The sequence below is a fragment of the Exophiala xenobiotica genome (assembly GCF_000835505.1).
Source record: "Exophiala xenobiotica strain CBS 118157 unplaced genomic scaffold supercont1.7, whole genome shotgun sequence".
In the NCBI taxonomy this organism is placed as follows: Eukaryota; Fungi; Ascomycota; class Eurotiomycetes; order Chaetothyriales; family Herpotrichiellaceae; genus Exophiala; species Exophiala xenobiotica.
Window position 1 is genome coordinate 812,860 of NW_013562488.1, and position 27,076 is coordinate 839,935.

A 27,076-nucleotide genomic window follows, 5' to 3' on the forward strand; every position below is an offset into this window, starting at 1 on the left:
TCGTCGGGCTGTGGCCATTGCTCTCATGTCCTTCATTATGACATCTACTATGGAGTGCCCCGGCATTCTCTCTCGTATCCCTCCTGACTGCGGCTGTCAACTTTCTTCTCTTTCACTTATGGGACAGACGCTTTTTGTGATATTCAGCAGGTAAAGATGACGGACCGTGGATCTCATGCTGCCATTGTCTCCCTTGTCGTCACTGCCTTGGCTTTCTTGTTTGTCGGTATTAGATTGATCAGTCGGATCTTCCTGGTCAAACGATTCGGTCTGGATGATGGCTTGATTTTGGCGGCGGTGTGCTTTAGTATTGGCCTCTCGGCCATGATTGAAGTCCGTAAGTGAAAGCTGTTTCGCGTCCCTTGCCACATGTATTGACGAAAAGACAGAGCGAGGAAATGGCTTCGGTGAACACACTACGGAGCTCACCCTAGCTCAATATGAGGGGCTTTTCAAAGTAGGATGTTCTCCTTACCATGATCGCTCTGCGCAAGCGCTAACGGAGACTTTCAGACCTGTTTTGCCTGCACGCTTGTCTACATTGCTGGCTTGACTTGTGTGAAAGACTCGATTGCATATCAGTACTTGCGCTTCTTCCAGACCAAAACATCCCGATTCATGGCCTGGAGTCTGATCGGGCTTGTCACTACGTATTGCGTAATAAACTGGATTTGTTCATTGCTGGCTTGCCGGCCACTGAGTCTGTATTGGACTGCGCGGCAGAATGGACACTGTTTTGATATCTATGCATTTTGGTTTTTCTCAGCCGGGTTCAATATCGTCACGGATATCGCCCTCTGTATTCTACCAATACCGACACTCGTGACGCTGCAATTACCGCGTAAGCAAAAATACGGCTTGATTTGCGTCTTTCTGCTGGGCGGGTTGTAAGTGAACACCCTCTCTGAGGCAGCTTACCAGGGCTGACATGACACGACAGTGGCTGCGTCACATCAGTATTGCGGTTAATTAAGCTCTACGAGCTGTACAAGTCGGTGGACGTCAGCTATGATGTAGTCGGTCCGTTACTGTGGTCTTCGATCGAGGTGAACACGGGAATTATATGCGCGTGCTTGCCCACGTTGAAACCGTTAGTGAACCTGATCTCTCCCTGGCTGTTGCACAGCTCCTCGCGAGAGTCATCATGCAATCGGCAACCCTCGTTTGTGGCGACGCCGGAAATGAAGAAACACAGCAATCCAACAACAGAAGGGACGTCAGAATCCGGGGGAGTTATCCCAGTCGGCATCACCATGTCTCAATTGAAGGCTGCCTATAGCAAGAATCTTGAGAGGAATGTGGCACAAGAGGAGGTATGACAGCATATGCCAGGGCGGGATGTGCTTGAAGCCAAAGCTGGCTTTGAACGGAATGCAAAAGTGGTGTACAACAAAAGCGAATACGTTTCATGAACAACGATACTCAACTGGAAATTTTGGAATGGCGTTTTCATGGATGAGGCTTTTGCTATGATAAGCATTCGGTTGGTATCTGTTATTGAAGGCGCAATCGCGCCATTCTTATTCAGCAGAGTGGATGCAGGCATCCTGGATTGGTCGGCACGAAAGCAACCTCTGGTGCCAGCTACACTGTGCGAAGGGAGGCGAGGCTGAGTGTATCCGGGCCTTCCGGGGGTATGGAATGTAGGAGGATAGGGTCAATTTTGCCAAAGGACGCCTTGTGCTTGGCCGGCCGCACAGCAGGTATAGGAGTCGCGTCTACGAGGCTGATGCAGTATGCGATGCGCTCAGGCGTACTTGTACTGTAAGAAGAACGTGCAAACGTGGGCCCTAAGCTTCCTTCGGTGGTCTGTTCTTGGATCTGAGTAAGGTACCTAAGTACGATACCATTTTGAGCACGTTTGGCTATTCATATGTAGATGTGGTTGCCGTAAGCTAGTACAGCATCGCCCACGCTCACCATCGTGGTGATGTGGCCGTGGAAATAATTAAGCTGCCATCACCCGCCGTAGCGCCCGGCTGATTGACGTCATGGTTTACTCCGTACGAGGTGGTTGTCCTCTGCATAAGTATGCTTGTCTAGATGCTTGTCTAGATGCTTGTGGGCGCTTAGTGCCATCATGTGCTATACACAGAAATCGTCCGTTGAAGCAACAAGCCGCTCAGAGGTCGATTCCCGGGTGAGCAAGCACGGCAAGCAAGAACCGCGGCAACAGAATAGTGTGCTATGCGCTCATGAAGTCTGAAGCAGCAGTCGTGGATCCAATGAGGCCGATGAAAATCATTTGCAAGACCAAGAAGCCAAGTGTGGCAGTGCTGCTTAGTGCTTGATGCTAATGGGTCCCAGGCATGGTTCCTATCACTAGTGGCACCCAACCTACGTATCCCGGGCCTATCACCTCGGGGCCATCATGTGCCTATGGTCCCTGGGGAATTCAAAGCTCGCGACAAGCTCTTCATCGTCCAACGTATCGCTGTCAACTGCAAGTGGCGCGCCTCTCGTTACCAGTACCGTATCCTTCTCACCTTCTTGAATGAGAACCATCTATTTGTCGCCGTGGTCTGTCAGGCTTTTCTCGGCGTGCCAACTCGTTCCATCGCACACTGCACACCCTGCTCGACCCTGCCACCCTCTATCACTGACAGATCTACCAGCGCTTGGCGGGTGCTTGGCCTGAACACTGAATAGAGCTATCCGCAACCGGACGGGTTGCCCAGCACTGGGGACCTCAATTTGCCCATCTACCACTTTGCACTGTATCACCACCCGGACCTTTTCTCTTCTTCTTTCTCCCTCGGTACTGGCATTGCATTTTGCTTAGGCCCTCTGGCGAATGGGTATGTATACAAGACACAATTTCACCCTCAATAGCGGCCCAATCCCTCCCTTCACTTTTCTTGTTATTCTTCATCATCGGTTACTGTTCCGTTACAAGTACTGACATTTCTGGATGTCGCCATGACGGCGCCGTCTGCAAATCCTATAGCTGCTACCAAGATACGTCAGGCCTTCTACCGGACACTTACTAACGACCGAGAACGAGAGCGAGAACGAGAGGGAGATCAACGGGAAGAGTCCTCCATGCCTGCGACTACCAACCCTGGCGGTCCCAACGGTCGTACAGTTGATCCAGATGAGCGGACAAGTCTGCTGAACAGATGGGCCTCGACGCACTCGGGTACTCCCTACCACAAGCATGACAAGAAGGCGATCCGTTACCCATTCCTCGTCCTACACCTGACATGGGAGATACTCAAGACAAACTACGTGAATGTGTTGCTGGTTTTTGTTCCGATCGGAATCGTCGCGGGACTGGCAGGTTGGTCGCCTGTGCTGCAGTTTGTGCTGAACTTCATTGCCATCATACCGCTGGCAAGTCTGCTTGCCTTTGCGACGGAAGAGCTTGCGGTGCCGCTGGGCCAGACTATCGGTGGGCTGTTGAATGCTACGTTTGGGAACGCGGTGGAACTTATCGTACGTTCACTACAACAAGCGAATATATAAATGGAGGACCATGAGGCTAACATGAATCAATGTCTAGGTCAGCATTATTGCCCTGCAAAAGAACGAGATCCGCATTGTCCAGGCCAGTATGCTGGGCAGCATCTTGTCCAACATCCTGCTCGTGCTGGGCTGCTGCTTCTTCGCTGGCGGATTGCGATTCAAGGAACAAACGTTCAACTCGACGGTAGCTTCCACCATGTCCTCGCTCATGACGGTTGCGACCTCGAGCTTGATCATTCCCGCCACCTTGTACGCCGTCATGTCCGACAACAAATCGCAGGATGATAACATCATGATCTTGTCAAGAGGAACTTCGATTATCCTGTTGGTCATCTACGTCGCCTACTTGTACTTCCAGCTCAAGTCGCATGCGGACCTGTTTGATGATGCCGAGGCGCAGGAGGCAGCGGGAGAAGACGAGCAATTGCTCGGACCCTGGTCTGCCGGCGTGCTCCTCGTCGTCGTCACGCTCCTGGTCGCCGTGTGCGCCGAGTATCTGGTCGGCAGCATCGATTCGATCGTGGAGAAGGCCCATATCAGCAAGACTTTCATCGGTCTGATTCTGATTCCCATAGTTGGCAATGCGGCCGAGCATGTAACCGCTGTGGTTGTCGCTTACAAGAACAAGATGGATTTGGCGATCGGTGTGGCTATCGGGTCGAGTCTGCAGATTGCCATCTTCGTGACCCCCTTCCTTGTGGTGCTTGGATGGATCATGGACCGGCCGATGACACTGCACTTTGAGACGTTCGAGACAGTCTCGTTCTTCTTGGCGAGTCTGGTGGTGGTATTGCTCATCCAGGACGGCAAGTCAAATTACCTCGAGGGACTCCTGTGCTTAGGCATGTATACCATCATTGCTCTAGCGTTTTATGTGCTGCCGGACGATGCAGGAACTGGGGTGAACCTGGGGAAGCTGTTCCATGGGAACGGTGGAAATTGAGCGTGCGATCGAGCTACCTCGATTAGTGACGAAAGTTGGCAATTCTCGTTTGTATAAATTCTGCTTTTTGTGGTGGGGATCAAGAGTCAGTGATCAGATTGAAGACTGCTTGGAAGGAGGATATCATCAGATCCAAGCAATTAACAAAATTGTTTCTTTGGGATGGAGTACGGACTCGGATGCCGATGCTCCTTTTCAGAAATATCTTGATACCCTGGAGACATCCATCATGTAGTTTGGCTTGTATTGATACTCGTACAAAAGTGAATGAAAAGCGTACTTGAAAATACAGGAGGTTGTTCTGGTACTGCTGGCGATACAAACGATTTTGGCGCGTTCGCATGCGCTGCCGTGGCAGCTCTATACCAACCATGTCCCTGTCGGAGCACTGAGTCTGGACAACCAGCTCTCATATTGCAGCGTTTACAGGAAGCTTGAGTGATCTCACGTGGGCACGACGGCGGAGTATTCTAACCACCCTACGCCGTAGAAAGTCCTGCGAAGCATACAGCACGGTAGACAGTCCCTTCTAGCACGTGATCGTCGTCTACTCCCGAGCCCCACACTGCCGCCGAGTTGGATATTGGATCGTTCGAAAGCCTAGGCAACCTCCACTACGGACATAGCTAATCAGCAGTCCTTATTCCCCAAGATGACCGTATGTGGTAACTTGTTCGTTGGACACATTTTTGTCTCATCATATATAGACCGGTCGCTAAGAAAATGAGGAAATAGCGGGAATCCCTTGGATATTGCCCCTTGGGACTCTCGTTTCCCACCCAAAGAAAGTCTGCCACCTGTTCTAATTGCTTGAGCGAGAGAAAGGAGATCTGTAACGACAGTCACGCGGTAGACGAATAATAGAGGAAAAGCATCTGATATACGCCAGTAATTGTACAGGTGTGTAGCCAACATATCTCAACTGTAAGATTCCGAAATGTTTCTTTCCCTCCTTCCGCCCTCGCCGGGATAGGATACCCACGGATACCCTCGCAATGATCAGTCTTCCACCTTCGAGATGTGCCAAAAACTCGTCTGGGCGTGGTCAGCAATGCCCCAGCTTCCCCCTTCTTGATGAATCATGAGCGAGTATTGTCCCCCAGATGATGCGTTTCGCAAATTTGGTCAAGACATTCGCGTGCCCGCTCGATCTTTCGAAGCGACATCGACGAGGACGGAAGCCCACATGAATATGGTGAGGATCTGCCCGAACGTCATCTTGCCTTCGTCGAGCTGGCCCCCCGCCTCTTTTCGCAGGACCTGTTCGGGTACGAAGTGGTGAAAGATCAAGATGAAGAGGACGAGTTGCAAAGAGAAGATGGCAAGGATGGTCCATGCCCACCAACGTCCCCAAGCTCGGATACCCTTGTTGGTATTGCGCTTAGTGTTCTGATGTTCGGTGTCAACGTCCGCGTCCCGATGTCTGGTGTTGCCGTCCACAACCGGCCTTAAAAGCAGGAGAAACAGCATGACGAAAGAGCTTGCCCAGAACAAAACAGAGTGTACTATGAACGTGTGCCGTATTGCTTCTCGATAGTCTTGAAAGAATTTGAGGCAACTCTCAACCGGGATTTCCTCGCCAAAGACTCGGCGGGCGGCCAGCACGTTCACCCCTGCACACAGGGGAAAGGAGACAAAGAACACCACAAGCCACGTCCATTCAGGACGTTTGTGGGTCCAGCGTGTGTGTAAGGCCCCGAAGCCGATCGACAAGGACGAACTTGAGGTTAACCAAGTCGCCTCCGCACTATGGTTTGTTCGAGGGCTGGACGCGAGCAGGTATACACTTGCTACGTTCCAGGATAGACCGAGAATTGCTGCGGTTTGGAAGAGCGGCAGCGACGTTTCGCCAAGGCGCCTCTCCATATTTTCAAGCACATGGAGAGGTGGGAGTAGATGCAGGACAACGAGGACAACCCCGACAAGGAAATCGCTGAGGACCTATGATTGCCATGAGTCAGGACCGTGATTCGCGCTTTCAACAGTGGACTTACCCCATTCGCCGCCACATCGGCGACCGACAGAGCTTGGGTGTTTTCGCGGCACTGCGTGGCGTTCATCGTGGGATTCAGGAACATGATGAACAGAAGCATCTAGAGGGGGGACTCCCCTTTTTATGCTACTCACCGTAAACGACTCTGCATGCGGGAACGCCAAATGGAAATCTACCCAGGTGGATACCCAGGACAGGCAGGCCGGCTTTGACTGAGGCCCGTATACGAGGTGATATCAACCAAATAACGTTGAACTTCGGGAATCCCTGCCCTCTATCGATGAGGAACGCCGTTTCAGGTTCAGCTCGGACGCTTCGGGATCGCAGTGCTACTGAGGCAGAGCAAGGCTGATTGCTGTTGACTTGGCCAATCCCCTACATAGTAATTTCCCTTTCATGTGCGATTGGCGAGCAGATTGGCGAGCACACCCATGGCAAGGATGCTGCTGCATAGCCTAGGAGGCGTTGTACTTGCATATGACTGGCTGACAAGGATCTTGACTAATGCAGGAGATGATACTCCGTAGTGAGATGTAGAAGGCGACAAGGTTCTCGTATGTGAATACTCACAAGATTCTTTGACGGATTCTAACTTTATGTTTCTGTTAAGAAGAGTTCTAGTGTGAATCAGCCGAATTCAAAGGTAGGTCTCATGCAGGTGACAATGTATTAGCTATCCCTTGACGTCGTTTTCGTCGTCAAAATCGAAGCATGGGTGGAGGAAGCGACTCTTACGGTACCTGCCTAGCCTGCGTCTGGACGCGCCATACCCGAATGGCTGAGCTAATTCAGGAATAGTTACAATTCTCATTCGGACTGGAACAGACAGTCCTGTCAGGGATGCAAGGCAAATGATCATTTCAGGGTTCAACCTTGCATGCCTGTGGTGGAAAGGGAAAGGCGAGGCACGCGAGGCTACGAGTACGAGTAGGAGTAGCGTTCTTGGCATCGAGTGCGAACCGCCTTCAAAAGCGGCGACGGCAACCACCGAACTCGGCGGGAAATTCACCTGCAACTTGAGTTCGTCTGTAGATTTGTATGACGCTCCAATGCGGGTTTTGGACCTCAATTCAACCATACAACATAACCCGCCACAATGCCTCCTAGACTGACGCTCTTCACGGCCCGGTCGTTGGCTTTTCGGTCGAGGCCCTCAAGACCTCAGAAACGATTTTCTCCCTCTCCCTCGGCCATCCAGCAGCGGCTAGCGAGTGACGATGCCTCGACGAAGAAACCAGCAGTCACCCCAGTCGCCCCTGGGACGGAGGTGGGCAATGAGGACCAGCTCCCGCACGTAACAGAAGAACAAGCCGCGATGGACAAGTCTATGGGAAACACACCGCCCGACATCGAGCAGGGCACGCCGGTGCAAGAGGTATACACCCATCCACCTCCGCACTCTCCTACACCTGTTATACCGCCGTGGGCGAGAAGCAACTAACAGAAATCATCGTGGTTAGATCCTCCAGCGAGACAAAGAGGCCCAAGAGAAAGCGCCCAAAGTCCTCAAGGAAGACATCAAGAGGTCTTCTGCACCATCCGGCACACGATCGTTCTCCACAAGCGCACGACGACCTGTAGAAACACAAGCACAAGGACAAGAGCTGGCCCAGTTCAGAGGAACAGAGATAATCGGCCTCGAGTACCCGGACGCTGGATTCGGACATAAATTCGCCCTCCCAGATATACGATCGATGACGAAGCTGGACAACTTCAAGAAACGCTATGATCCGGTCGTGGATCAAGTCACCAAGAGCATTATGAGAGATGGGAAGCTGAGCAAGGCACAATCTGTACGTTCTCGGGGTTCCTTCTTCTTTATTTTACTGCCTTTTCCCCCCTCCGCCTGGCACCTTGTCTTCCCTTTGCCTCTCGCAGCTCTCAGCCGGCTAACGATGAGGCTTTTTGGAAAGGGCAGAATATGGCCGCTATCCTCGACACTCTACGTACCGCGCCCGTCCCATCCACATCCGCCACCGACCGCGCGCTGCTCGTGGACGTACCTCGTGAAGCCCTGCCTCTCGAACCGGTCAAGTATCTGACCGCTGTGATCGACAGTGTCGCCCCGCTCGTCAAGATCCGCCAGCAAAAAGGTCTCCTGGGAGGCGGTGCATCCATGCCCATCCCCGTGCCGCTCAGTCTGCGCCAGCGTCGACGCGCGGCGATCCAATGGATCCTGACTGCCGCGGAGAGCCGAAGAGAGTTGGCGCTGTCCGAGCGCGTGGCCAAGGAGATCATCAATGTGGCCGAGGGGAGGAGTGGCGCCTGGGAACGAAGACAACGTGTGCATAAATTGGCGATCAGTGCCAGGGCAAACATTAAGGCCGGAATGAGTGGAAGAAGAATTAAGAGAAAGAAATGATCAGTGGGCCTCAGTTGAGGACTTGGGGAAGAGATTCGATCAGTGAAATGGGAATGTCACGTCGTGAAGAGTCTGAGATAGCTCTTACACAGAGACAGCGAACGGAAATGCCCCAGATGAGAGGGTCGGCAGCAGTCTGCCTCCAGCCCGTCAAAAAAACGATGATCTTCCGCCGTGAAGACTACTGTGTAGTATTGTATATAAAGGAGAATCAAAAGGACGTATAACCAAATCCAAATATCCATCCGTCTTGAACTCAGCAGAGACGGTTCGAGCTACCAGGCGCGGCCTCCTTTTTTGCGTACAGTGCATACGGTGTACCTCCCTTCGACGAGACTCTGATGGCTGAGTCTCGCCTTGTTCGATAGTGTAGGGACTCATACCAGACGCGAGTATGGAAGTCGGTCCGTCGTGCGTCTCGACACTCCCCATTCCTCTCCAGGGGTTAAAAAAGGAGCGTTGAGAGTCATTGGAACAAAGACTCGAGAAGGAGACAGCAATTCTTACCTCAACTCCTCGCCGGCTTTCCGCACGATCTATCGAACAAACCGCCAGAGCATTCGAACGGGCGCCGACAGTTCTCCTTGTTCTCAGTTAGTCCTACTCATGCCTTCGACCCGTCTTCCCCAGTTTCGAAATCTCTTGTTGTACGCAGCACATTATGGTAGCCGGCGGTGATGAGGTGTCCTCTTGCCCTTCGGAACCGCTTCGGCCAGATCTCATCCGCATGGTGAGTGGGTGGTGGGCTCTCCGTGGCTCCCCACGGCTCTCCTGTTGCTCGCTTACCTCGCCAGGAGCGGCATTTTCCCGGGGTTGTGGTGACTCCCCTCACGGCAAGTACGAGTACTACGCAGTAGCTCGTATGTTCTTCTACTCGTGGCTCCACTGTCGATCACGTTGACCTGGTAATCCTTGCGTCACGTCTCAAGATTCCGATAGAGGAGCAACAAATTATGACTTGCTATCCGAGGATATAGCTTGCCGGTTGTCCTAGTGGAAGAAAATCTGTGGAGTTGTGGTAAGAATGGCAGAGGCGGGGAGGGGAGAGATGACGGGCTGTGAGCATTAAAGAAGACCCCCTCGAGCAGCTGTTCTGGCCATCGACGTATATCTGACAGTCTGAAACAATCCTGTAGCATCAGAATAAAGAGCGTACCTTGGCCTCCTATTGTCTTCTCATTCCTCCCTGTTGACAAAAAACGACATACACATCCAACATGCCCAACACCAAAACCGTGCATGTCCCTCACTTGGGCGGCATCGACGCCGCTTACCAGATGCCGCATCCATATGACTCGTCCAAGCCGACATTGATCCTGGTCAATAGCTTCACGACATCCTCCGAGCTGTATCGTAAGCAGTATGCCAACAAGGCGTTGACAGACAAGATGAATCTCCTAGCAATCGAGTTGCTAGGTCATGGACAGACCCGGACCAAGGCAGAGAACTTCACGTACTGGGACACTGCGATCATGAACATTCAGGTCATGGAAGCCTTGGGTATTCCGAAGGCGTTCGTCCTAGGAACGAGTCAGGGTGGTTGGATTACCGTAAGGATGGCGCTGTTGGCTCCGGAAAAGGTATGTTGACCTGAATATCATCTTCCCATGTGCTGTGGCCCAGAACATCAAAGGGCATGTGCCTCAAAAGGTGGTTGAGTCGTGCTGTTATCTACCTTCTTTGGCACTCGTCCTCTCCCTGCAGAACTGGTTGCCCATCTTTGTCGTGTTTGGACTATGCTGCTTTTCAAGGGACGGCCGAATGAGTAGAGCTGACTGGTGCAGATCCAAGGCATCATCCCCCTGGGAACGTCCATGGACTATGAGTCTGAGCGTACACGCAAACTCGGTTGCTGGGACGGTGTCGCAGCATGCACTGGGCCCATCGACAAATGGACCACCAAGTCAGCCACGCCCGACTTCCAACCTGACCTCGACTATTGCGACTTTTTGATCGACATCGGCTTTGGCAAGAACTGTGATCAAGCGACCCGCGAATTCTGGCGCAAGACAATTCAAGCCAATTATCAAGGTGACGATGGAAGAAGGCGTGCTCGCATGGCAGCAATCAACTTGCGCGAGAGAGATGGTCTGCATGGGAGACTGTTTGATGTCAAATGTCCTGTGATGTGGTTGCATGTGAGTGGATGGATCCGGTCAAACCCGGGGACAGTATTACGAGAATTCCATGCTGACTTTGCTTTCGCCAGGGCACCGACGACGTTGTGTACACCATCGCCAACGCTGAGCAGGAAATCAAGCTCTTCGTTAACGCGCCTTCCACGGAGCTTGTCACTGTTGATGGAGGCGCTCATTTCCTGTCGGCGTCGCATCCTAAGGAAGTTGATGATGCTCTGATTGCTTTCGTGGGGAAGTACGCTTGAAGCCAGGATAGTGATGCTTTTTGACCGGAGACAGGAGAAAATAAGAGCCCAGTTAACAGCAAGGCACTTGCCGCATCTTCAACCCAGGCAGCTCCCTTCCTGATCCAGCTCCTAACGGACTCACATGGAATTGCATGTTGCGCAAATGATATTAGTTAGGCTGGTGAATTCACTGAATCGTCATGAATAATCAGAGTCTAAAATACAAAAGAGCCCTTGGAAGAGATCAATGAGAAGGCGATGATCCAAGCCATGGGCGCTTACCTAAGAATAGGGGCCAAAGGGGGGTCAACCTCAAGTGCCTTTTGGAGCTCCGACCTTGACCTTTCCACGTTGCTCCAGAACTAGAGATGACCAACTTCAGTGTCAGGCAGTGTCCAGCGCCTTCGTGCGTGGCATTTGCGCGGACTGCTCAGGACATCGTCAGGAAAGAGATCTGCCTCGAACTGGGACCGAACTGACCCCAAGACAAGCTTCATCACACCACCGTCAGATGAATGTCGCGTTATCCTAGCCATGCGCAGCCCAGAAGACGCTCTCTAGCACCAGGTAGGTCAGGTCATCGAGCATCCCCTGGAACTCGAAGGACCTGTGCCTGTATCGAGCCAAGGTAACGGTGTCTCGCACGAGACCAACGTGCACAAATCGCTCCCCTCCAAGCACCGATACTAGTACTGACCCAAGTACCTCAATCCTTTCCCACGAATACAAATCCAAATCCAAAAACCTAAATTTCACAAGCCCAATTCACACAGCTCACAGCTCACAGCTCATCATATCTCATCAACAACCCACCACCACCACCACCGCCAACACCAACAAGACACCAACCATAAACCAACCATAAACCAACCAAAAGCAAAAACAAAAAGATGATCATCCTCCGCAGCTACGAAGATCTCCTCTACATCGAACCGGGCACCGTCTCCCTCGCCACGATCGAATCGACAGGCCGCTTTGTCCTCCTCGACGCCTCGACGATCAACAACCCCTACGACTTCCAAAAGTACACAAACACCTTCCTCCAAGGCGTCCCGGGCGTCTGGATCCGACAAGACCCGCCAACTAAGAACGGCCGCCTGGTCGCCGAAATGGACCTGGAATCCAAACCGGCCAAGCACGTCTCTGCCGCCCCCGAACCGCTCCACATCCCCAAGATAGCCATCAACCGGAGCAACGCCGAGTCCACGGCCAACGAGGCCACCGAAGACGGCCCGCTGATGAAATGGGTGTCCATCGTCGAGGGCCGCGACGGCGAAGCAACCCGGAAACTCGTCATCAACTACAGTCTCCTGGATGCGGTCAAGAGCGCCTTCTACGAGGCTGCCAACGGGTATGCGACCGTATTTACGTGCGCGCTGTGGAACGCCGAACCCATCCCCTGGCCGAGAAAAGATCTTTTGCTTGTCAAGGCCGGTAGTCAGCGAGAGGCTGGCTTGCTCAAGGATAAGGAGAATATGGTTGGTATTTGGTTTTAGTTGACACATACCTAGGTACGGTCCAAGAGCACCATTGCGGTTTGGCCTTACGACAAGCCTTTGACGCGGGCGGTGCAGAGACGGTACGGACACTGCTGGCAGCAGCAGGTCAAACCGGTCTTAGAGATTATATTTTTGGTCCTTGTGCTTGAAGTAGTAAGGCGAACAATTCAGGTAGAGCGCATACCTAAACACGCGCAGCCGTTGGTCACCAAAGCAATACGTTTTGCGAAGAGGATGAGCAGGCATTGGATTTAGGATAGTCTTGATTCTTGATTTTGTAGAACCGTGTACTATACTAGGCAACGATCCCGTGTGCCCTGAGCATCTAGGTACCCAGGAATTGCCTTGGGGCCGACGACAGGCACACATGTTCATGTAGTCGTTGCTGTATCGTCACTAACGTAGTCTTGCTCCATCAGCATCGTTCCTCGTAAGACATGACAGATATCATTGCATCATTCCGTGCAGTACGAACGTATCGTCAAGTGGTGGATCGGTCGCGATCGAAGGAAGGTGTAGTGTATTATATTCCAGGACTGTCAGGCAGGGTAGATTTGTAGCCACCCGGATGTGCCCTGGTCGTGAGCAAGTTCGAATCCAGCCGCGTGCTCCTGGTGAGGACGGCGAGCCGTCGTACGTGAACATTCAAGGCTGAGAAGTGACAGCATTGCTTCTTCCAGAGTGCTTTGGCTGCTTCGTCGAAGACCAGGATATGCCCAGGAACCATTCTTTCTCAAACGGTGGCATCTCCAGAACAGCAGCATCAGTCACTTCATCAACTCGACGACGATCCGGATGAAGAAGGCGCTCCCAAATGAAACGTATTCCACTTCTCCAACAACATGTCGTAAGTCTCCTCGAGCCCTCCAGACTCATTGAAGGCGGCGGCCTCTCCAGCAGCAGCCACACCCACGGTAGGTGAAAGAAGACTTGCTTGGAAGTGGTCGTTGGCGTCTTTGAACAATTTCTCGCTATCATCAGCAGACATAAGCCGAAGTTGGCGTAACTTGAGCCGTAATATGCGGAGCATGCTCTCGGCTGAAACAGAACGGCGTGCAAGACCGTGTAGGGCGACGGCGAGCTTGACGAAAGAAGACTTGCGCTCGGCGGCGTCGAGGTCGTAAATAACAACGGACAGCGCTGCGTTGACGGGTTGGAGGAAGCTGATCGGAATGTGGTCGACTCCCCAATATACCGACTGCAAATGGACGAGATCGGCAATGGCAAGGGCGGACGTCGTGTGCTGCGCCCGGACAACAGGGACCAGGAGTGCAACTGTGGCATCGTCCTCGTCGTCGGCCTGTAATGTGAAATTTAATTCGGACAAGACCAGGACAGCCCAGTGATATTGAGCACTATGATCAGTCAGTCGGTCACGCGGAGAGAGACAGTCGAGTAGACATACTGCACACTCAGGGTATGAGGTGCTTTGACCCCTGAGACTTCGACACAACTGGAAAGGCTGTTGTACCAAATGGTCAAGTCACGGTGGAGATCTTCCAGCGTATCACGCGTGACGGAGTTAGTCTGCGGCTTGTCGTCCACGAAGAGACATTGGCTGATGCTGTAGCATATTTCGTACAAGGCGCCTAGATGATGAAGATGACAGTTGGGATGTGCAAAGACCGGTGGGTTGTCGCGAGGATATGGCAACCAAGCCTCACCAAGTTCACCCTTGCAAAGAGGCGGCTTATCCTTGGTAGGTGGTTTCATCATCGGACGAGTGCGCATAGCGAAAGTGGCGGCTGTCGTCGTGACAAAAGCGGCCCAACTTGTGTATCCCAGATGCCGTTGAGCACCAGAGACTCGTTCCTTTCCATGTCGTGTCCGCGGCTTCTGAGCTCGACCAGGCTTGTCAAACTGCTTGAGTTGATGTATCATTTCTTGCATGATGGAGACAGCGAGTCTGTCGATACCGCGATTCTCCAAGCTGCGTCACAATGAGGAGAGGCTCTGTGACAAGAGGGGACGAGATTGCTTACTACATCCATTGGACAGCCAGGAACTGTATTGAGGTCAGAGATCTCTTTTGCACCGTAGCTTCTGCATGTCTCTTTGCTTCTTCGTAGAAGAGATCTTGTAAGGGTTTTTCGATGGACGGATTGCCATTGTCATCCTCTTCATTGTCATAGTCGAACTTGTTAGGTCAAGGTCAGTGACGGAAGGGTCACGTGATCCGAGGTCATTTGCCACTCACACATGCATCCGCAAGAATCATGTTGACCAAGGCTGGAGAACACACCCCACCATCTTCATCCCCAGACCGCATAGCTGCAATGAGGGTTTCCCGGTCCACAAATGGATAACACCAGTGGCGCCATGTGAACCACAAAGAGACCAGGTGCGACACCAGCCAGTCATCGTCGGTAACTGTGGTCCACGGTTTGGCGGGCACCGAGAACATGGGGGTGATGGACACCGACATGGATCTTGAAAAGCGACTTTGCAGTGACTGTGGCGACTGTTGCCGTGTCGATGTCTTGCTGCGACCTTCATCGTCCTCGCCATCAACGGCTGGCCGGGGAAAGTTGGTGGCAAGATAGTCCGACACCTCTTGGTTCGATGTGGTGGCTCGGATCATCCTGATCAGACTTTCCACTTGACCTTGTTCACCATTACGAATCGCCTCCATCAAGTCAGGGAGCAGTCTTTGGTCCGATTCCAACTCCTCGACTTTTCTCTTCCATGCCATTCTTCTGCGCCCGTCTTCCCCGGCCTCGCGGATACAGTCTGTCCGTTTCGCGACACATGCTGCACAAGGAGTGTTATCGTCACACTATTGAAAACCGCAGTTCGTGAGCGTCGTCCATGGTAAGGGCTGCTTCGACTGGGAGACAGCTGGCCCAAGGTCAACGGAGAGTGACACAGCCTGACTGGAAGCTCCTCCCCCGGAAAAAGCAGAAGACGTGCTGATTTCCTGATTTCCTACAAAGGATGCTCCCAGTCAGACTCTGTCACCTTCCGCTGAGGGCAAGGTGGGTTTAAACCTCTTTGAAGGTACGTACCTTCGTACGACGTTTTCGGCAGGCTCTGCAAGCCGTTGTGATATTCCGCCTCTGTTTCGCAGGCGACTGGAGTATGCTCGGGCCGGGCAAGGCAGCCGGATACATAGGAGTCGCGGGCGCTAGAGGTCTTGGAGGCTTCTGCGACATGATTGAGCGGAAGCCTTGACGGCTCTCGAGATATCGCCTGAACAGTCAGTCGCAAGACTGATGGGCAGGCAACAAGGACTATTCGAGCGTTAACTCGAGCCAAGGAAGTGACGACTCTGAAAAGTACCAACAGCCAGGGAAAGTGTTTGGATCCAACGAATGTGACACTGCCATCTGCTCCAGAAGGATTGCAGCCCGAATCTCATATTGGCCTGTGCCAGCAGAGACACTGGAAGCAGGGAAAGAAATTATATTCACGCCCACACGTGACGCAAGATGATTGCCGGTGAGAATTCGTCAATGAGGACTCTGGGAAAATCTTTCCGGCATTTCGGGTCACATACAAAAACACATATTCGAGAATGTGGCTGGTGGGAAGGTCTGACCGAGCTGGGGCACTGCTAACGATAGTAGATGTCGAGCTGTCCGTTTTGCAGTGGGTCGGAAGCAGGAGACGCTTTGGGTGGTTGCTAAGAAGGGCAATGAAATTCGCGACCAGAAGACTTTAGATATCGCCTCCAGGCGTGATGGCGGCCAGACTGTGGGCAATGCTCAGACCGATTCCAGGCGACTGTGCCAGGAACTAGGTTTCCACAGGATCTGATTCGCAGCATCGATTCGGAGCTTAACCTCTTTCACCCTTGCAAAAGTGGAATACAGCATACGGCGGCCAATTTGAAGCGAGCTGACCTGAGCTGCGTGTCATCGGTGTTCTCGAAGGGAAGGGAAGATCAAAAGGCAGATGCCACCGTCGTCAGCGTACGATCAACCACGGCTTGGCCATGCATGCCATGGGAGGTGAATCTTGCCATCAGGGAACTGGGTGACTCACCACCCACTCAACCCAGACGTGACATTGTGGACTCTCTTGAAAGAACGGATATCGCTGGTCAACTGGCGTTAGGCGAAGACCTTTCGTCTGCGCATCTTCGCCATCGAGATCCCACAAAGTGTTGAAAAGACGTTCATACAGACGGATCGGTGGGCGACTTGGAGGTCGTATGACCGTCTGGGGAAGACATTCCAAGTTTTCTTCGAGAAAGTGAATACCGGTCTAGCGAAGCGTTTCAAGACCGTCAAATTTGCCTCTGCATCAAGCATACCATTTAGATCTCGTCGGAATCATTTTCCGTCACGGGTGGAATGATCTCATTGGGTTCAGCCACAGGCGGTTTAGCCGAATGGATATATGATCCGGTATGCGACAATCTATCCCGGTACTGGTATGGTAAGTCCTCAGAGGGTGGCGGTCTTCAATACGGACGGCAGAGGAAAGATCATCCCCTGGATGTCCCTGGCGCTGCGTGAGGGAACGCGAATTAATGGCAGCAGAAGTTTGACGGTAGTTCAGCCGGTAAGACCCGGTCACGTTCGATTCGTGTTGTCACGTGCTGAAAGTGATGACTTGTGTTATGCTGTATTCCGCAGCACATTGTAAAACAGTGTCGAAGCGGAATTGCAACAGAACCGTAGAAGAGAAAGATTTGACTCTATCTAAATGAGAATCCAAACAAATATTTTACATACGTTGCAGAAGCTTCTCTCGACATCTCCTTCGCTCTTGCTTCTATGAAGCAGAACTCCTCCACCTTCCCCCTTGCGCCTCGGGGCAGATGATGGATCTTCTGCCAAGTCAACCGTGTGAATTGGACTGCCGGAGATACAAGGGGCAGTGAATATTCAGACTTCATCTGGGAGTCCCTAACGCTACATGCTTTCGAACTCTTCATGGAGAGGAGGTCGTGCCGAAGCCAGCGGCTACTGGCATCGCTCGAATAAACTTATGCAACACGGCCACAACTGAGGCATGTTAGGGGCGGACGCAATGTTCTGACTGGTATGGATTCCACAGGGACCGGACCTCCAAACGGTATGTGCCGAGATCTGTGGACTACCATTCAAGTCGCCTTGGGGAGGCTGGTGGCCTATGCAATGAATGCCTCATGCTTCTGCCGCCGACTGCAGACGGAGCATGGCAAGGACACAGGTAGTGACCCGAGTATGTACCCGATGCTATCACCTAGATTCTCGCGACCCAGAAGTGAGCCATGCCTTGGATCGGTGTCTTATACAATTGCAGCCACCTATGACACAGGATGGCTGAATAGATAGCTGACACTTTCACCATTGTGCGTTCGTCGTATGGCTTCCGCTAGCACTGGAGCAATGTCGATGAACTCGAGCCTGCATCCCTTCTGACCCTCTTCGACTTTCAGAGCCTCGATCTTCTCCTCGGGCACAGGCACGGTGTTTGTGATGACAAGTCTCGAAAGCGAAGAGCCCTTCAAGATCTCGACGGCTCTGCCTGACAAGATCCCATGGGTGACCAGTGCGACTACGTCTTTGGCGCCATGCTTGATCAGAGTGTCCGCCGCTTTGGCCAGGGTTCCGCAGGTGTCGGCCATGTCGTCGACCAAAATAGCGACCTTGCCCTGGACTGTACCTACGAGCGTCATTCGGCTGACTTCGTTAGGCCGGGATCGCTCCTTGTGAATCAGGGCGAAAGGAAGGTCCAGCTTGTCGGCAATGGACGTGGCTCTTTTCGCACCACCAGCGTCCGGGCTCACTATGACACAATCCTCTTTCGCGCCGTTGATCTCAGCGTGGTTTTCGGTGGCGTGCATGAGGTTCTCTCGAACCCACTTGACGGAATTTGGCTCGGCGTACAGGTTGTCTACTGGTACATTGAAGAAACCTTGGATCTGGGATGCGTGCAAGTCCATGGTAATAACATGATTGCAGCCAGCAGTCTGTAGCATGTTCGCCATCAATTTCGCAGTGATCGGCGCTCGCGATTTGTCTTTCTTGTCTTGCCGAGCATAAGGGAAGTTCGGTAGGATTGCGGTGACTCGTCGAGCGGATGCTGTTTTGCAAGCATTGCAGATGATCAGGAGTTCCATGAGGCCATCGTTGATGTCATTCGGTCGCGTGGATTGGAGGATGAATACTGCACAGTATCAAATGTCAGGCGCGTTCTGAAACTGCCACAATACGCTCAGATGCCTATGCAGGTAGGAAGGGTTGCAAGGTATCTGTACCATCTTCGTCTCTGACCGACTCGCCAATTGTCACACTAGTCTCTTGGTTCGAATATTGCAGGACCATAATCTTTGTGAGCTCGATACCCAGCCTAGCAGTCGGTGCAAGTCAGGTACGTGGTCTCTCTCTCCGACGCCAAAAGATACGAACCTGTTGGCCACGGCTTTGGCCAGCTCAGGGTGGCTGTTGCCAGTCAACAGCTTGATGGAGTTGGACGCCATTCCTGAGAACCCGAGGGCAGAAGTGGTTACCGAAGAGGATCTGCCATGAGATAGAGAAGAGAGAAATCCATTGCCAGTCATAAAGTCTGAAGATTAAAAAATATAATTATGACGGATAAAGGGCCCCGCGCACCAGGCCCAGGCCAACAACTTCGGTTCGGGGAGGCCTCAATTTTTTTGCGGAGCCTTCACTCTCACTGGCTGAGACAGGCCACAGTCCCGAAAAACACACTAGGCTTGGCTGCGGCAATGAACAGACCAGAATAGCGGACTCAAAAGACGTGATGTTTGCAGATCAGATAGGCGACGGGAAGGTAGATTCAGCAAGAGCTAGAGTAGGCGCAGTTTAGCAAAAGTAGCAAAAGTGGTATGATTTTGTCTTGCTATCTGTCCATGCCACCTTGCAACACGCACGTGGAGCGTCTTCTTGGTGCCACCAAATCGCGTCGTGACACAGCGCACACATTCCTTCGCTCATCCAGTCACAACGCCGCGAAGGGGCGAGTGGGCTGGACGGCTGGCTGAACCTGCTCTGTCACCTGTGCTGCCATCACCGATAGCCGCATCAGTTGTCCGTGACCTGTCTTGAGTGCAAATTGGTCGCTGTGATCTTTCCTTTGTGCAATCCAGTACGCATGTCCCAATCCGTTCACTTTCTCATCGAAGAAGCACGTCTCTTTCTGAGCTCAGTTCTCTTCTCACGCTCCTCGTGGACACGCTTGGCCAACAATTGAGCGTACTCGTTCGCAGCATCCTTGGAAGCCTCAGCCCGTCTTCTCTTAAGTGCGATGCGGTGTCTCTTGTGTTGCATGCGTTGAGGGGTGACGAGTCTCTGGATCTTTGGTGCCTTCGTGTATGGCTTGGCGCCCTCCTTCTTGGGGACGACTTCTCGTCGGATGACGAATTTGCTAGACCACAAGTCAGAATGGGCGTCCCTCATGTGTAATGTTTATTAATGTGTAGTTTTCACGTACCGGACATCATCTTGCTTGGTCAGACCAAAGAATCGTCGGATCTTGGTGGCGCGTTTGGGACCGAGGCGCTTAGGGTTGACAACGTCGGTGAGACCAGGGATGTCGCCATCGCCCTGTTTGACAATGGACAAAGCCAGAACCGACAAATCTTGAGCGACGATGCAGCCACGGACAGACTTGCGCTTGCGTTCACCGGTTCGGCGAGGTCGATAGCAGGAGTGGCCTTCAGACAGGAGGAGTCGGACACGGGTAGGAAGCATCTAGAGCAGAACAAGTCTCAGCAAAATTTTCTCGGGGAATTTTTGCTGGCGCTTTCAGCCAGAGGAGAGTGTAGGTATAGTACATACAACGCCCTGCTTCATGGGAAAGCCTTGCTTGTCATTGCCGCCGGTGATGCGGAAGATCTGTAAACAAAATTCATCAGTATTGACATCTCTCACATATCTTCAGGCAGTAGGTATAGGAGGCCATACATAACCCTTCCACTCATCACCAAGACTGTCGGCTGGGACTTCATTGCCCATACGCTTGTCCATGAAGACGCGCAGCTTGCGCTCATCTTCAATTTCGAAAAGCTTCTGCGACCCGTGGGCCGGGTAGGAAATGTTCAACTTCATCTTGTCGAAGTGCGCTGATTAAGGCCGTCAAGACTGGTGTGAAGTCTCGACAGGTATCAGCAAATTGAGGATGTTGTCGATGATGAGTTGGAGTGGTTCGCAGTTGAAGGGGACTTTCGAAAAATCAAAGTGCGGACGGTAGCCAAGAATTTACGGATCTAACCCTAGTACAGCCTAGCGTACATCTGTGGCCCATTGGCTGGATATCGTTCCAGGTCTGCTTCAGACAAGAGCACCAGTTCTGTTTCTGTGTGCCTGATGCAGGCTACCTCTACTTCTTTTCAATTCAGAGATGCTGCACTACTATCTGGTAGTCCCGTTGGCACGATTGGCAACCGCCCTTTCCGAGGCCAGATACTTCTTCTCGGCTTCCTCGATAGTCCTGATGTTGGCCCGGGACTTGTTCATCGTTTCTATCCACTCGTCCTCTTCGACGCTATCGAAGACGATACCGCCTCCCGCCTGTAAGTAGGCCACTCCATCTTTGACGACCATAGTTCGCAAAGCTATACATGTGTCCATGGCGCCCTCATCTTCCACCTTGGACCCGTCCATGGACACGCGCGAGAATCCAAAATACCCAACAGCACCAGCGTAGACGCCTCGCTTCTCTCCTTCCAACTCCGCAATAAGCTCCATGGCCTTGACTTTTGGTGCGCCAGACACAGTGCCTGCAGGAAAGATGCTTCGAAATGCTGTAAATCTATTCTCACCTGGCCTTAAGATGCCAGAAACCTGACTCACCAGGTGCTGGACGTGACTGAACCGTTCGACGGTCATGAGTCTATCGACCCTCGTGGACAATGGATCGCAAACCCTGTTGATGTCGTTTCTTGCCAAGTCAACTAACATAACATGCTCGGCCCTATCCTTGAGGCTATTGCGGAGCTCTTCGGCCAATTTTTCGTCCTCTTCTGGGTCTTGGCCTCTTTTGATCGTGCCTGCAATGGGGTGCGTGATGATTCTGCCTGCTTCTTCCTTCACCAGCAACTCTGGCGAAGCACCCACAATGCTAAAATCCTCGCAGTCAATGTAGAATAGATAAGGAGAAGGGTTCACTGTCCGTAAGTGACGGTAGACGTTGAACGGATGGAGGGTGGTCGGTCGAGCTATTCGGTGTGACGGGACTGCTTGGATGATATCGCCTTTGCATACGTGCTTCTTCAACTGTGTTACATGAGCTTCATATCCTTCTTTTCCGAAATTCGACTTTGAGGGCTGATTCTCTGCAATCGGAGGTTGATGGGGCAGTGGGATGTGTTCGGACTGGAGCTTAGAGACAGTCTTTTGCAGAATTTCGGACGCTTCCTCGTATGCCACTTTAAGCTCTGCTTCTGACGGCGAAGTTGGGACTCGTAAATATGTGATGACTTTGCAGACGTTGAAGAAGTGGTCGAATGCCACGATTGTATCGTAGAGCATGAAGAAGCTCTCAGGCAGCTTGAGGACATCTTTCATGGGTCGAGCCGTCTTGGGCTCAAAGTACCGTACACAATCATAACCAACGTATCCGATCACACCGCCTGTCAGCGGTGGTAGTCGTAGGGATGGCACGCTTGCAACACGGTATTGCGACAATTCCTTTTCCAGGCGTGGCAGGGGGTCTTCCTCAGGTCCATGACCAGGACCGCTCTTGAGAACTTTGAGAGGGTTTGCTCCCACGAAACTGTACCGTCCTATGGTCCCAGTCGTGGCGGCACTTTCATACAGAAACGACAATTTTGAGCCTTCGGATACTTTGAGGTATGCTTGCGTAGGCGTGAAGAGGTCGGCTGGGATCTGGGCGCAGAGAGGTACTAGATTAGGTGGGAATCGCGAAGACTTTGACTTTGAGAGTATGGAGGTCACCTCCTCCAAAGATGGTTGGATTTGTGCCTGTATCTTGTCAGGAATCGCCATATTGTAAACGGGGAACGAGTGGTTACCATCGTGGGAGAGAGAGTCGCAGGAGGTGAGAAATAAGCGGCTCTCTGTGTCTCTGGGGAGACCGGAGCTCACCTTATGGTCATGAGGGTTGATCACTGGTCAATGTACGGGCCGGCGACTTTCCTGTGAGGACCTAGAAGCGCGCGATATATTTTGAGTCAGAGATCCGCGAAAGACTCGGAGACACTCGTTCAGGCACAGTGCAGCCTCGCTGCGCATAATTTTCTCCACCAATGTGATCAATCCGTGACCGTGATGTTACCAGCCACATGTTAATGCTCATCCAGCCCAGCCCAGCCCGCACTCCAATCGCTCCCAAGACGACTGCCATTTATCACCTCTCACTCACAATGAAATCGCATATGGCCTAATATTACAAATAAACACACAAACTCGTGATATATCTCGTCGATGGAGCACACCGCGCCCATCTCCCCCATCCGCCCAGGTTCGGCCTGGACCAGCAACTCGCTCTTCGCAGATTCAGCCATCAGCCTGCGAACAAACACACCTGGCCCCGTCGAAAAGTCACCAGAGTCTCCCAATCTATCTGACACACCACCTCCTTCCGAAATCGCAACTCGTCTCAACGGTTTGGTGTCAGAGATCTGGGCTAGTGAACAAGATGGTACAATCCGCAGTGGGAAGAGGAGGAAACTGGAGAAAGCGATTCGCGACATCGAAGTCGCTCTAGAAGAGGATTTGTCGGAAGAAGGCGATTCAGAAGAATCCACCCCGCAACGTGCGACACCGCCTGCGACCGTCTCACAGCAAGATCTCGAAGCTGTCCGAGTAAGCTTGGCAAATACCGTTGAATCGATGCGCATGCGACAGCAAGAGCAGAAACATCTTCATCGATTGACCGTTGAGAAGTTGGAGGCGGTCGCCCAGCGATGTCTGCAACAAGAGAATAGACTGCGCACCTTTGCGGAAGATATGGTGATGTTGAAGCAAGAGAATCTGCTTCTGAGGCAGGAAAATGACCGGATTTACGCAGATCTGAGTCGAGCTCATACAGAATCTGCAAAGAAAGAGGTCGCGGTCGATGCTATGTCGAGCGCCGTTGCAGGTCTCGAAGGATGGATCAATGGCTCTCCGACGCCAGCTCGCACTATGCGGAGAGTTGTAACGAGGGGTCGTGGAAGGTTTCGCGGCCGGTATTACGTGGAAGAACCGATTGGCGTGTCGCCGAAGAATGGTCTAGATGGTACATCGGATGCGAAGGCTCTACATGAGGGCGTCACTGCGTGGCTTCGCGGCTTTCGAGATGTCGAGGAGGAGCTGAGAGTGTCCAAGGGTTCACAAACCCCTCTATCGAACGCAAAGAATAACGCTCTAGAGTACACCGATGAGGATGAATGGGGTGATTTCGAGAACGCTCCTGCGACATGATTAATGGTTGTATTTCCAATCCAGGCGGATATCATACAGCTTTGGATAACACAAATGACTCTTCCTATCCTTCGACCACCAAACAACCCAATGGTAATGGCGCTGGTCTTATCTAGCCATAATTGACCTGAATTGGCATCGTATAGCCCAACATGTTACGGAAGGGCGATGCCTACAAGAAAGTTCGATGACGCTCCTCGAGGACCAGGCAAGGATCCTGATTGTTTCAACGCTGGAAGTCAATCACAGCGACCTAGATATGTCAGTACAAAGCCCCGACGAAAAGGAGAGAGCAGCGCTCACCTGAACTCCAAGACCAAAGGCCAGCTTCTTGCTGTCAGCATCCCAACTCAAAGAATGATCGGCGCTAGCCTGAAGTCCGTCTCCATTTATACTCGAAGCGCCACCAATACTCATCATGTCGTCGTCTCTGAGTCGCGCCCCATTCCAGGACTCTTCTTCTCCCTTCCACGTCGCCATGTGATGATAATTATGTTCGGCGTTCCAGATGCGGATGGTGTCGTAACTCGCCCCTGTCATACAGAAGCCGTCGGGAGAATAGGAAAGCGTCATGATCGGCGAAGCATTTCCAATTATGAGCTTGCGAATCGAGACAATAGCGTTGCTTTCCGGGTCCAATACCCACACTTTGACAGTACCATCCATTGATGAAGTAGCGAATTCTTGCTTCATCGACGGACCTGTGCCAGGTTGCCGCGGACGGAGCTCAAGACCTGTGATGGCTGCCTCGTGGGCTCCCTTCTTGAACACATTCTGGACCGGCATCCACAGAGACCCTGTATCAGCCGAAGCAGTGACCAGAGTAGCACTGGATGGTTCATGCCAGGCACATCTGACAAAAGTCCATTGATCGCCTTCAGTTGCGTCGGACATCCATTTCTGCTGTAACACCAGGTCCGAGAATGCCTGACAGTGATATACTGCGCGCTGGCCAGTTGCGCATACAATGCCATTGCCGTCGAACAATGCACAGTCCATGTCCACAAGAACCTCTGGAACTGACACAGACAATGGCCCGGTAAAATTGGGAGACCGTGATAAATCCCAAAGAAGAATGGATGAACCACTATGCTGTGGAGAACCTGATGACTCCGAGTCGTATGGTGCGATGCCTAGCAAGCGCAAGCCCTGGCTTTGCCATCTCAGAGACGTGATTGCCCGTTGCGAAGCTGGTAACGACTCCATAAGGGCAAGTTCTTGTCCGTCAAACAAGTGTATCTGGCCAGATTGATTGCTATATGTTGCAATGGCAAGCATCTCTCCACTCGGCTCCCAGGCAACAGCGCTGACCAAAGTTGACGTGGACGACTCGAGAAGCTCCTGAAACGGAGGCTGCTGCTTAGAGTCGGAGGCAAGGTTCCATGTTCCACAAAAGTTGTCGCCAATGGCTGTCACAATATTATTGTCCGTTGGACGCCATGATACCCGCGTCAGAGATTTGGCTTCTGGGCTTGGAACAATATCTTGAATTTGTAGATATGTTGTTGAAGGCGCTAGATTTGCCACCTTGGCAGGCGCAACCTGAATACCTACGCTTGCTCCGTTGCTCAGGGTATGAATCAGCGGCGGTACAGCCTCGGACTTGATATCGTGGTTCGGCTGGTCAGCAGTCAATGACTCCTCGTCAACGTCCATGCGATCACCATTAGCCATGGGACCATGCTCGTCGACTCCTCCTTCGGTGGCTGATGGGGATCTTGCATCTGTCACCGAGGGAGGGTGGCCATTCGTCATGTCGACATCAAGTCCAACTTGGTGCGCTGCGCCGGAAGACTTACGCGCAACGCCTCCATTACGATCTGAGCCGGCTGCCGTCTTCCGGCTTCGCTTAGATGCTGGATGTGCAAGAGTTTCAGGAAGGCCGTTGGGAACGCTTTCGCGGCATAACTTCGGAGCGGTAGTACTCGATGGCGCGGGCGATGCCGCTGGTATAGACTCTTCGCGTAACTCTGGCGGTGGTTCGTTACTTTCTGGACCAAAGAAAAACATTGACGGGTTGAGCTGTTTCGACGGTCGACCATTCTTAAACAGGATTAGCGCCAGTTTGGGGATCGTGCAAACATGAGTGGAATACCTCATCAATTGTTAGTGACAGGTGATGGTACCGAAGTCCCTTCTGGACGAGATGAACGAGTGCATGGCCTTTGATAGACTTCGCGAATGGTAGACTCTCTGCGTCAACTTTCCAGTCGCGCTGGAGTTTGACGGCTGCTTCAGCATAACCTAGATAAGTTGGTTAGAACAGAGAAAATGTGGATCGGGCGCGTGGCAGCCTACCAGATTCTTGAAGATATCTACAAAATCTGGTCAGCGTCTCTCAATGGGGAGGTTTAATGGTTTGCGCACCTCCATATGAGATAGTTGAGTTGATCAGAATTCAATGGTGGCGGCTTAGCATTGAAAGTCGAGGCATTGTCGGCCTCCATGCCGACATTCCGCTCAAGAGACAGCCAGCAGGGGTCGTTCGCACACCGAGTGAAAAGTCTTGGTGAATGTCAAGCCGGAAAACAGGACTTCAAGCGCAAGCGCGGGCGGTTGGTCGTGTGAATGAAGTAGCTGATAGAATGGCGGGCTAGTCAAGGCTGGTGAACAGGTCGCGCAGAATGTTTGGTACGGGAGTTTTAGGTCGTCAGAAAATGGCAGATTGGATCTAGAAGGGAAAAAAGCTGGGGGTCGATCCGGCGCGAGCTGTAAAGTTGGCGAAACACGGGTTGGGTTGTCAACAGTGGGAGTTTCGAAGGAGCTTGCCAGATCAAAGCGACGGTGAGGTCGGAGTGATAGTGACAGAATAGTACTTTGATTGGGATTGACGATGGAGGTGAATCTGGGAAACAACTTGAATCGAGTGGTGACATGTAAGAGAAGAGATGCGTGGATGGGTCGATAGCGCACATCACGTAGCAGGTCTGGTGGAGAGATCACTAGCCTACTAGCCCGCCAAAACAGCCAAGAGCGGGCTTCAGTTTCAGGGTTTTCATAGGCGATGCACTGCGCCTAAACCCTGTGCCATCTGGCTCTTTGGGGCTTGCATTTTAAGGCTTGAAGCCATAAGGCTAACTTCTTTCATAGATCTCGTGCCTAAGTTTCTACCCTATTCCTGACTAGGG

At 52.2% G+C, this 27,076-nt stretch overlaps 12 protein-coding genes across 18 annotated transcripts; 6 read left to right on the forward strand and 6 right to left on the reverse strand.

The window, feature by feature from the left end:
* Positions 1 to 156: 156 nt before the first annotated feature.
* Positions 157 to 1,319, forward strand: PV05_11005 (uncharacterized protein; the record flags this gene model as incomplete). The annotated part of the gene is made up of 4 exons (XM_013454442.1): positions 157 to 337; positions 390 to 457; positions 514 to 887; positions 941 to 1,319. 4 exons carry the CDS (start codon positions 157 to 159, stop codon positions 1,317 to 1,319), a joined length of 1,002 nt encoding a protein of 333 aa, XP_013309896.1.
* A 1,113-nt stretch (positions 1,320 to 2,432) lies between these two features.
* On the forward strand, positions 2,433 to 4,699 carry PV05_11006 (calcium/proton exchanger). Its single transcript, XM_013454443.1, has 3 exons — positions 2,433 to 2,798; positions 2,948 to 3,435; positions 3,503 to 4,699. The coding sequence occupies exons 1-3, from the start codon at positions 2,795 to 2,797 to the stop codon at positions 4,406 to 4,408; spliced, it is 1,398 nt and encodes a 465-aa protein (XP_013309897.1). The 5' UTR covers positions 2,433 to 2,794; the 3' UTR covers positions 4,409 to 4,699.
* A 597-nt stretch (positions 4,700 to 5,296) lies between these two features.
* Positions 5,297 to 7,018, reverse strand: PV05_11007. 2 transcript variants are annotated; one of them, XM_013454444.1, is made up of 3 exons: positions 6,972 to 7,018; positions 6,403 to 6,902; positions 5,297 to 6,349 (listed from the first exon to the last, which is right to left on the reverse strand). In XM_013454444.1, the coding sequence occupies exons 2-3, from the start codon at positions 6,499 to 6,501 to the stop codon at positions 5,534 to 5,536; spliced, it is 915 nt and encodes a 304-aa protein (XP_013309898.1). In that variant the 5' UTR covers positions 6,502 to 6,902; positions 6,972 to 7,018; the 3' UTR covers positions 5,297 to 5,533. The 2 variants fall into 2 exon arrangements, with proteins under 2 accessions (XP_013309898.1, XP_013309899.1); XM_013454445.1 differs by having other exon boundaries at positions 6,403 to 7,018.
* Positions 7,019 to 7,429: 411 nt separating this feature from the next.
* PV05_11008 (uncharacterized protein) lies at positions 7,430 to 9,026 on the forward strand. The gene is made up of 3 exons (XM_013454446.1): positions 7,430 to 7,776; positions 7,862 to 8,194; positions 8,320 to 9,026. Exons 1-3 carry the CDS (start codon positions 7,498 to 7,500, stop codon positions 8,761 to 8,763), a joined length of 1,056 nt encoding a protein of 351 aa, XP_013309900.1. The 5' UTR covers positions 7,430 to 7,497; the 3' UTR covers positions 8,764 to 9,026.
* Positions 9,027 to 9,804: 778 nt separating this feature from the next.
* PV05_11009 (uncharacterized protein) lies at positions 9,805 to 11,396 on the forward strand. Its single transcript, XM_013454447.1, has 3 exons — positions 9,805 to 10,343; positions 10,548 to 10,901; positions 10,973 to 11,396. The coding sequence occupies exons 1-3, from the start codon at positions 9,981 to 9,983 to the stop codon at positions 11,144 to 11,146; spliced, it is 891 nt and encodes a 296-aa protein (XP_013309901.1). The 5' UTR covers positions 9,805 to 9,980; the 3' UTR covers positions 11,147 to 11,396.
* A 306-nt stretch (positions 11,397 to 11,702) lies between these two features.
* PV05_11010 (uncharacterized protein) lies at positions 11,703 to 13,039 on the forward strand. Its single transcript, XM_013454448.1, has one exon. It carries the CDS (start codon positions 12,019 to 12,021, stop codon positions 12,622 to 12,624), a length of 606 nt encoding a protein of 201 aa, XP_013309902.1. The 5' UTR covers positions 11,703 to 12,018; the 3' UTR covers positions 12,625 to 13,039.
* On the reverse strand, positions 12,673 to 16,485 carry PV05_11011. 4 transcript variants are annotated; one of them, XM_013454452.1, is made up of 6 exons: positions 15,911 to 16,485; positions 15,633 to 15,857; positions 14,825 to 15,403; positions 14,610 to 14,764; positions 14,033 to 14,557; positions 12,673 to 13,982 (listed from the first exon to the last, which is right to left on the reverse strand). In XM_013454452.1, the coding sequence occupies exons 2-6, from the start codon at positions 15,777 to 15,779 to the stop codon at positions 13,403 to 13,405; spliced, it is 1,986 nt and encodes a 661-aa protein (XP_013309906.1). In that variant the 5' UTR covers positions 15,780 to 15,857; positions 15,911 to 16,485; the 3' UTR covers positions 12,673 to 13,402. The 4 variants fall into 4 exon arrangements, with proteins under 4 accessions (XP_013309906.1, XP_013309905.1, XP_013309903.1 ...); XM_013454451.1 differs by having other exon boundaries at positions 14,825 to 15,552; XM_013454449.1 differs by having other exon boundaries at positions 14,825 to 15,552; positions 15,633 to 16,485.
* A 1,378-nt stretch (positions 16,486 to 17,863) lies between these two features.
* Positions 17,864 to 18,679, reverse strand: PV05_11012 (uncharacterized protein; the record flags this gene model as incomplete). Its single annotated transcript, XM_013454453.1, has 1 exon — positions 17,864 to 18,679. One exon carries the CDS (start codon positions 18,677 to 18,679, stop codon positions 17,864 to 17,866), a length of 816 nt encoding a protein of 271 aa, XP_013309907.1.
* Positions 18,680 to 19,688: 1,009 nt separating this feature from the next.
* PV05_11013 (40S ribosomal protein S6-B) lies at positions 19,689 to 20,630 on the reverse strand (the record flags this gene model as incomplete). The annotated part of the gene is made up of 4 exons (XM_013454454.1): positions 19,689 to 19,947; positions 20,014 to 20,273; positions 20,361 to 20,417; positions 20,487 to 20,630. The coding sequence occupies 4 exons, from the start codon at positions 20,628 to 20,630 to the stop codon at positions 19,689 to 19,691; spliced, it is 720 nt and encodes a 239-aa protein (XP_013309908.1).
* Positions 20,631 to 20,762: 132 nt separating this feature from the next.
* PV05_11014 (anthranilate synthase component I) lies at positions 20,763 to 22,699 on the reverse strand. The gene is made up of 2 exons (XM_013454455.1): positions 22,556 to 22,699; positions 20,763 to 22,505 (listed from the first exon to the last, which is right to left on the reverse strand). Exons 1-2 carry the CDS (start codon positions 22,556 to 22,558, stop codon positions 20,934 to 20,936), a joined length of 1,575 nt encoding a protein of 524 aa, XP_013309909.1. The 5' UTR covers positions 22,559 to 22,699; the 3' UTR covers positions 20,763 to 20,933.
* On the reverse strand, positions 22,700 to 26,831 carry PV05_11015. Of its 3 annotated transcripts, XM_013454457.1 has the most exons (7): positions 26,316 to 26,831; positions 26,247 to 26,263; positions 26,044 to 26,192; positions 24,252 to 25,991; positions 23,986 to 24,201; positions 23,480 to 23,937; positions 22,700 to 23,340 (listed from the first exon to the last, which is right to left on the reverse strand). In XM_013454457.1, the coding sequence occupies exons 1-5, from the start codon at positions 26,393 to 26,395 to the stop codon at positions 24,175 to 24,177; spliced, it is 2,013 nt and encodes a 670-aa protein (XP_013309911.1). In that variant the 5' UTR covers positions 26,396 to 26,831; the 3' UTR covers positions 22,700 to 23,340; positions 23,480 to 23,937; positions 23,986 to 24,174. The 3 variants fall into 3 exon arrangements, with proteins under 3 accessions (XP_013309911.1, XP_013309912.1, XP_013309910.1); XM_013454458.1 differs by having other exon boundaries at positions 22,700 to 23,937; XM_013454456.1 differs by having other exon boundaries at positions 22,700 to 23,937; positions 26,247 to 26,831.
* On the forward strand, positions 22,818 to 26,146 carry PV05_11016 (uncharacterized protein). Its single transcript, XM_013454459.1, has one exon. The coding sequence runs from the start codon at positions 22,968 to 22,970 to the stop codon at positions 23,946 to 23,948; it is 981 nt and encodes a 326-aa protein (XP_013309913.1). The 5' UTR covers positions 22,818 to 22,967; the 3' UTR covers positions 23,949 to 26,146.
* Positions 26,832 to 27,076: the final 245 nt, after the last annotated feature.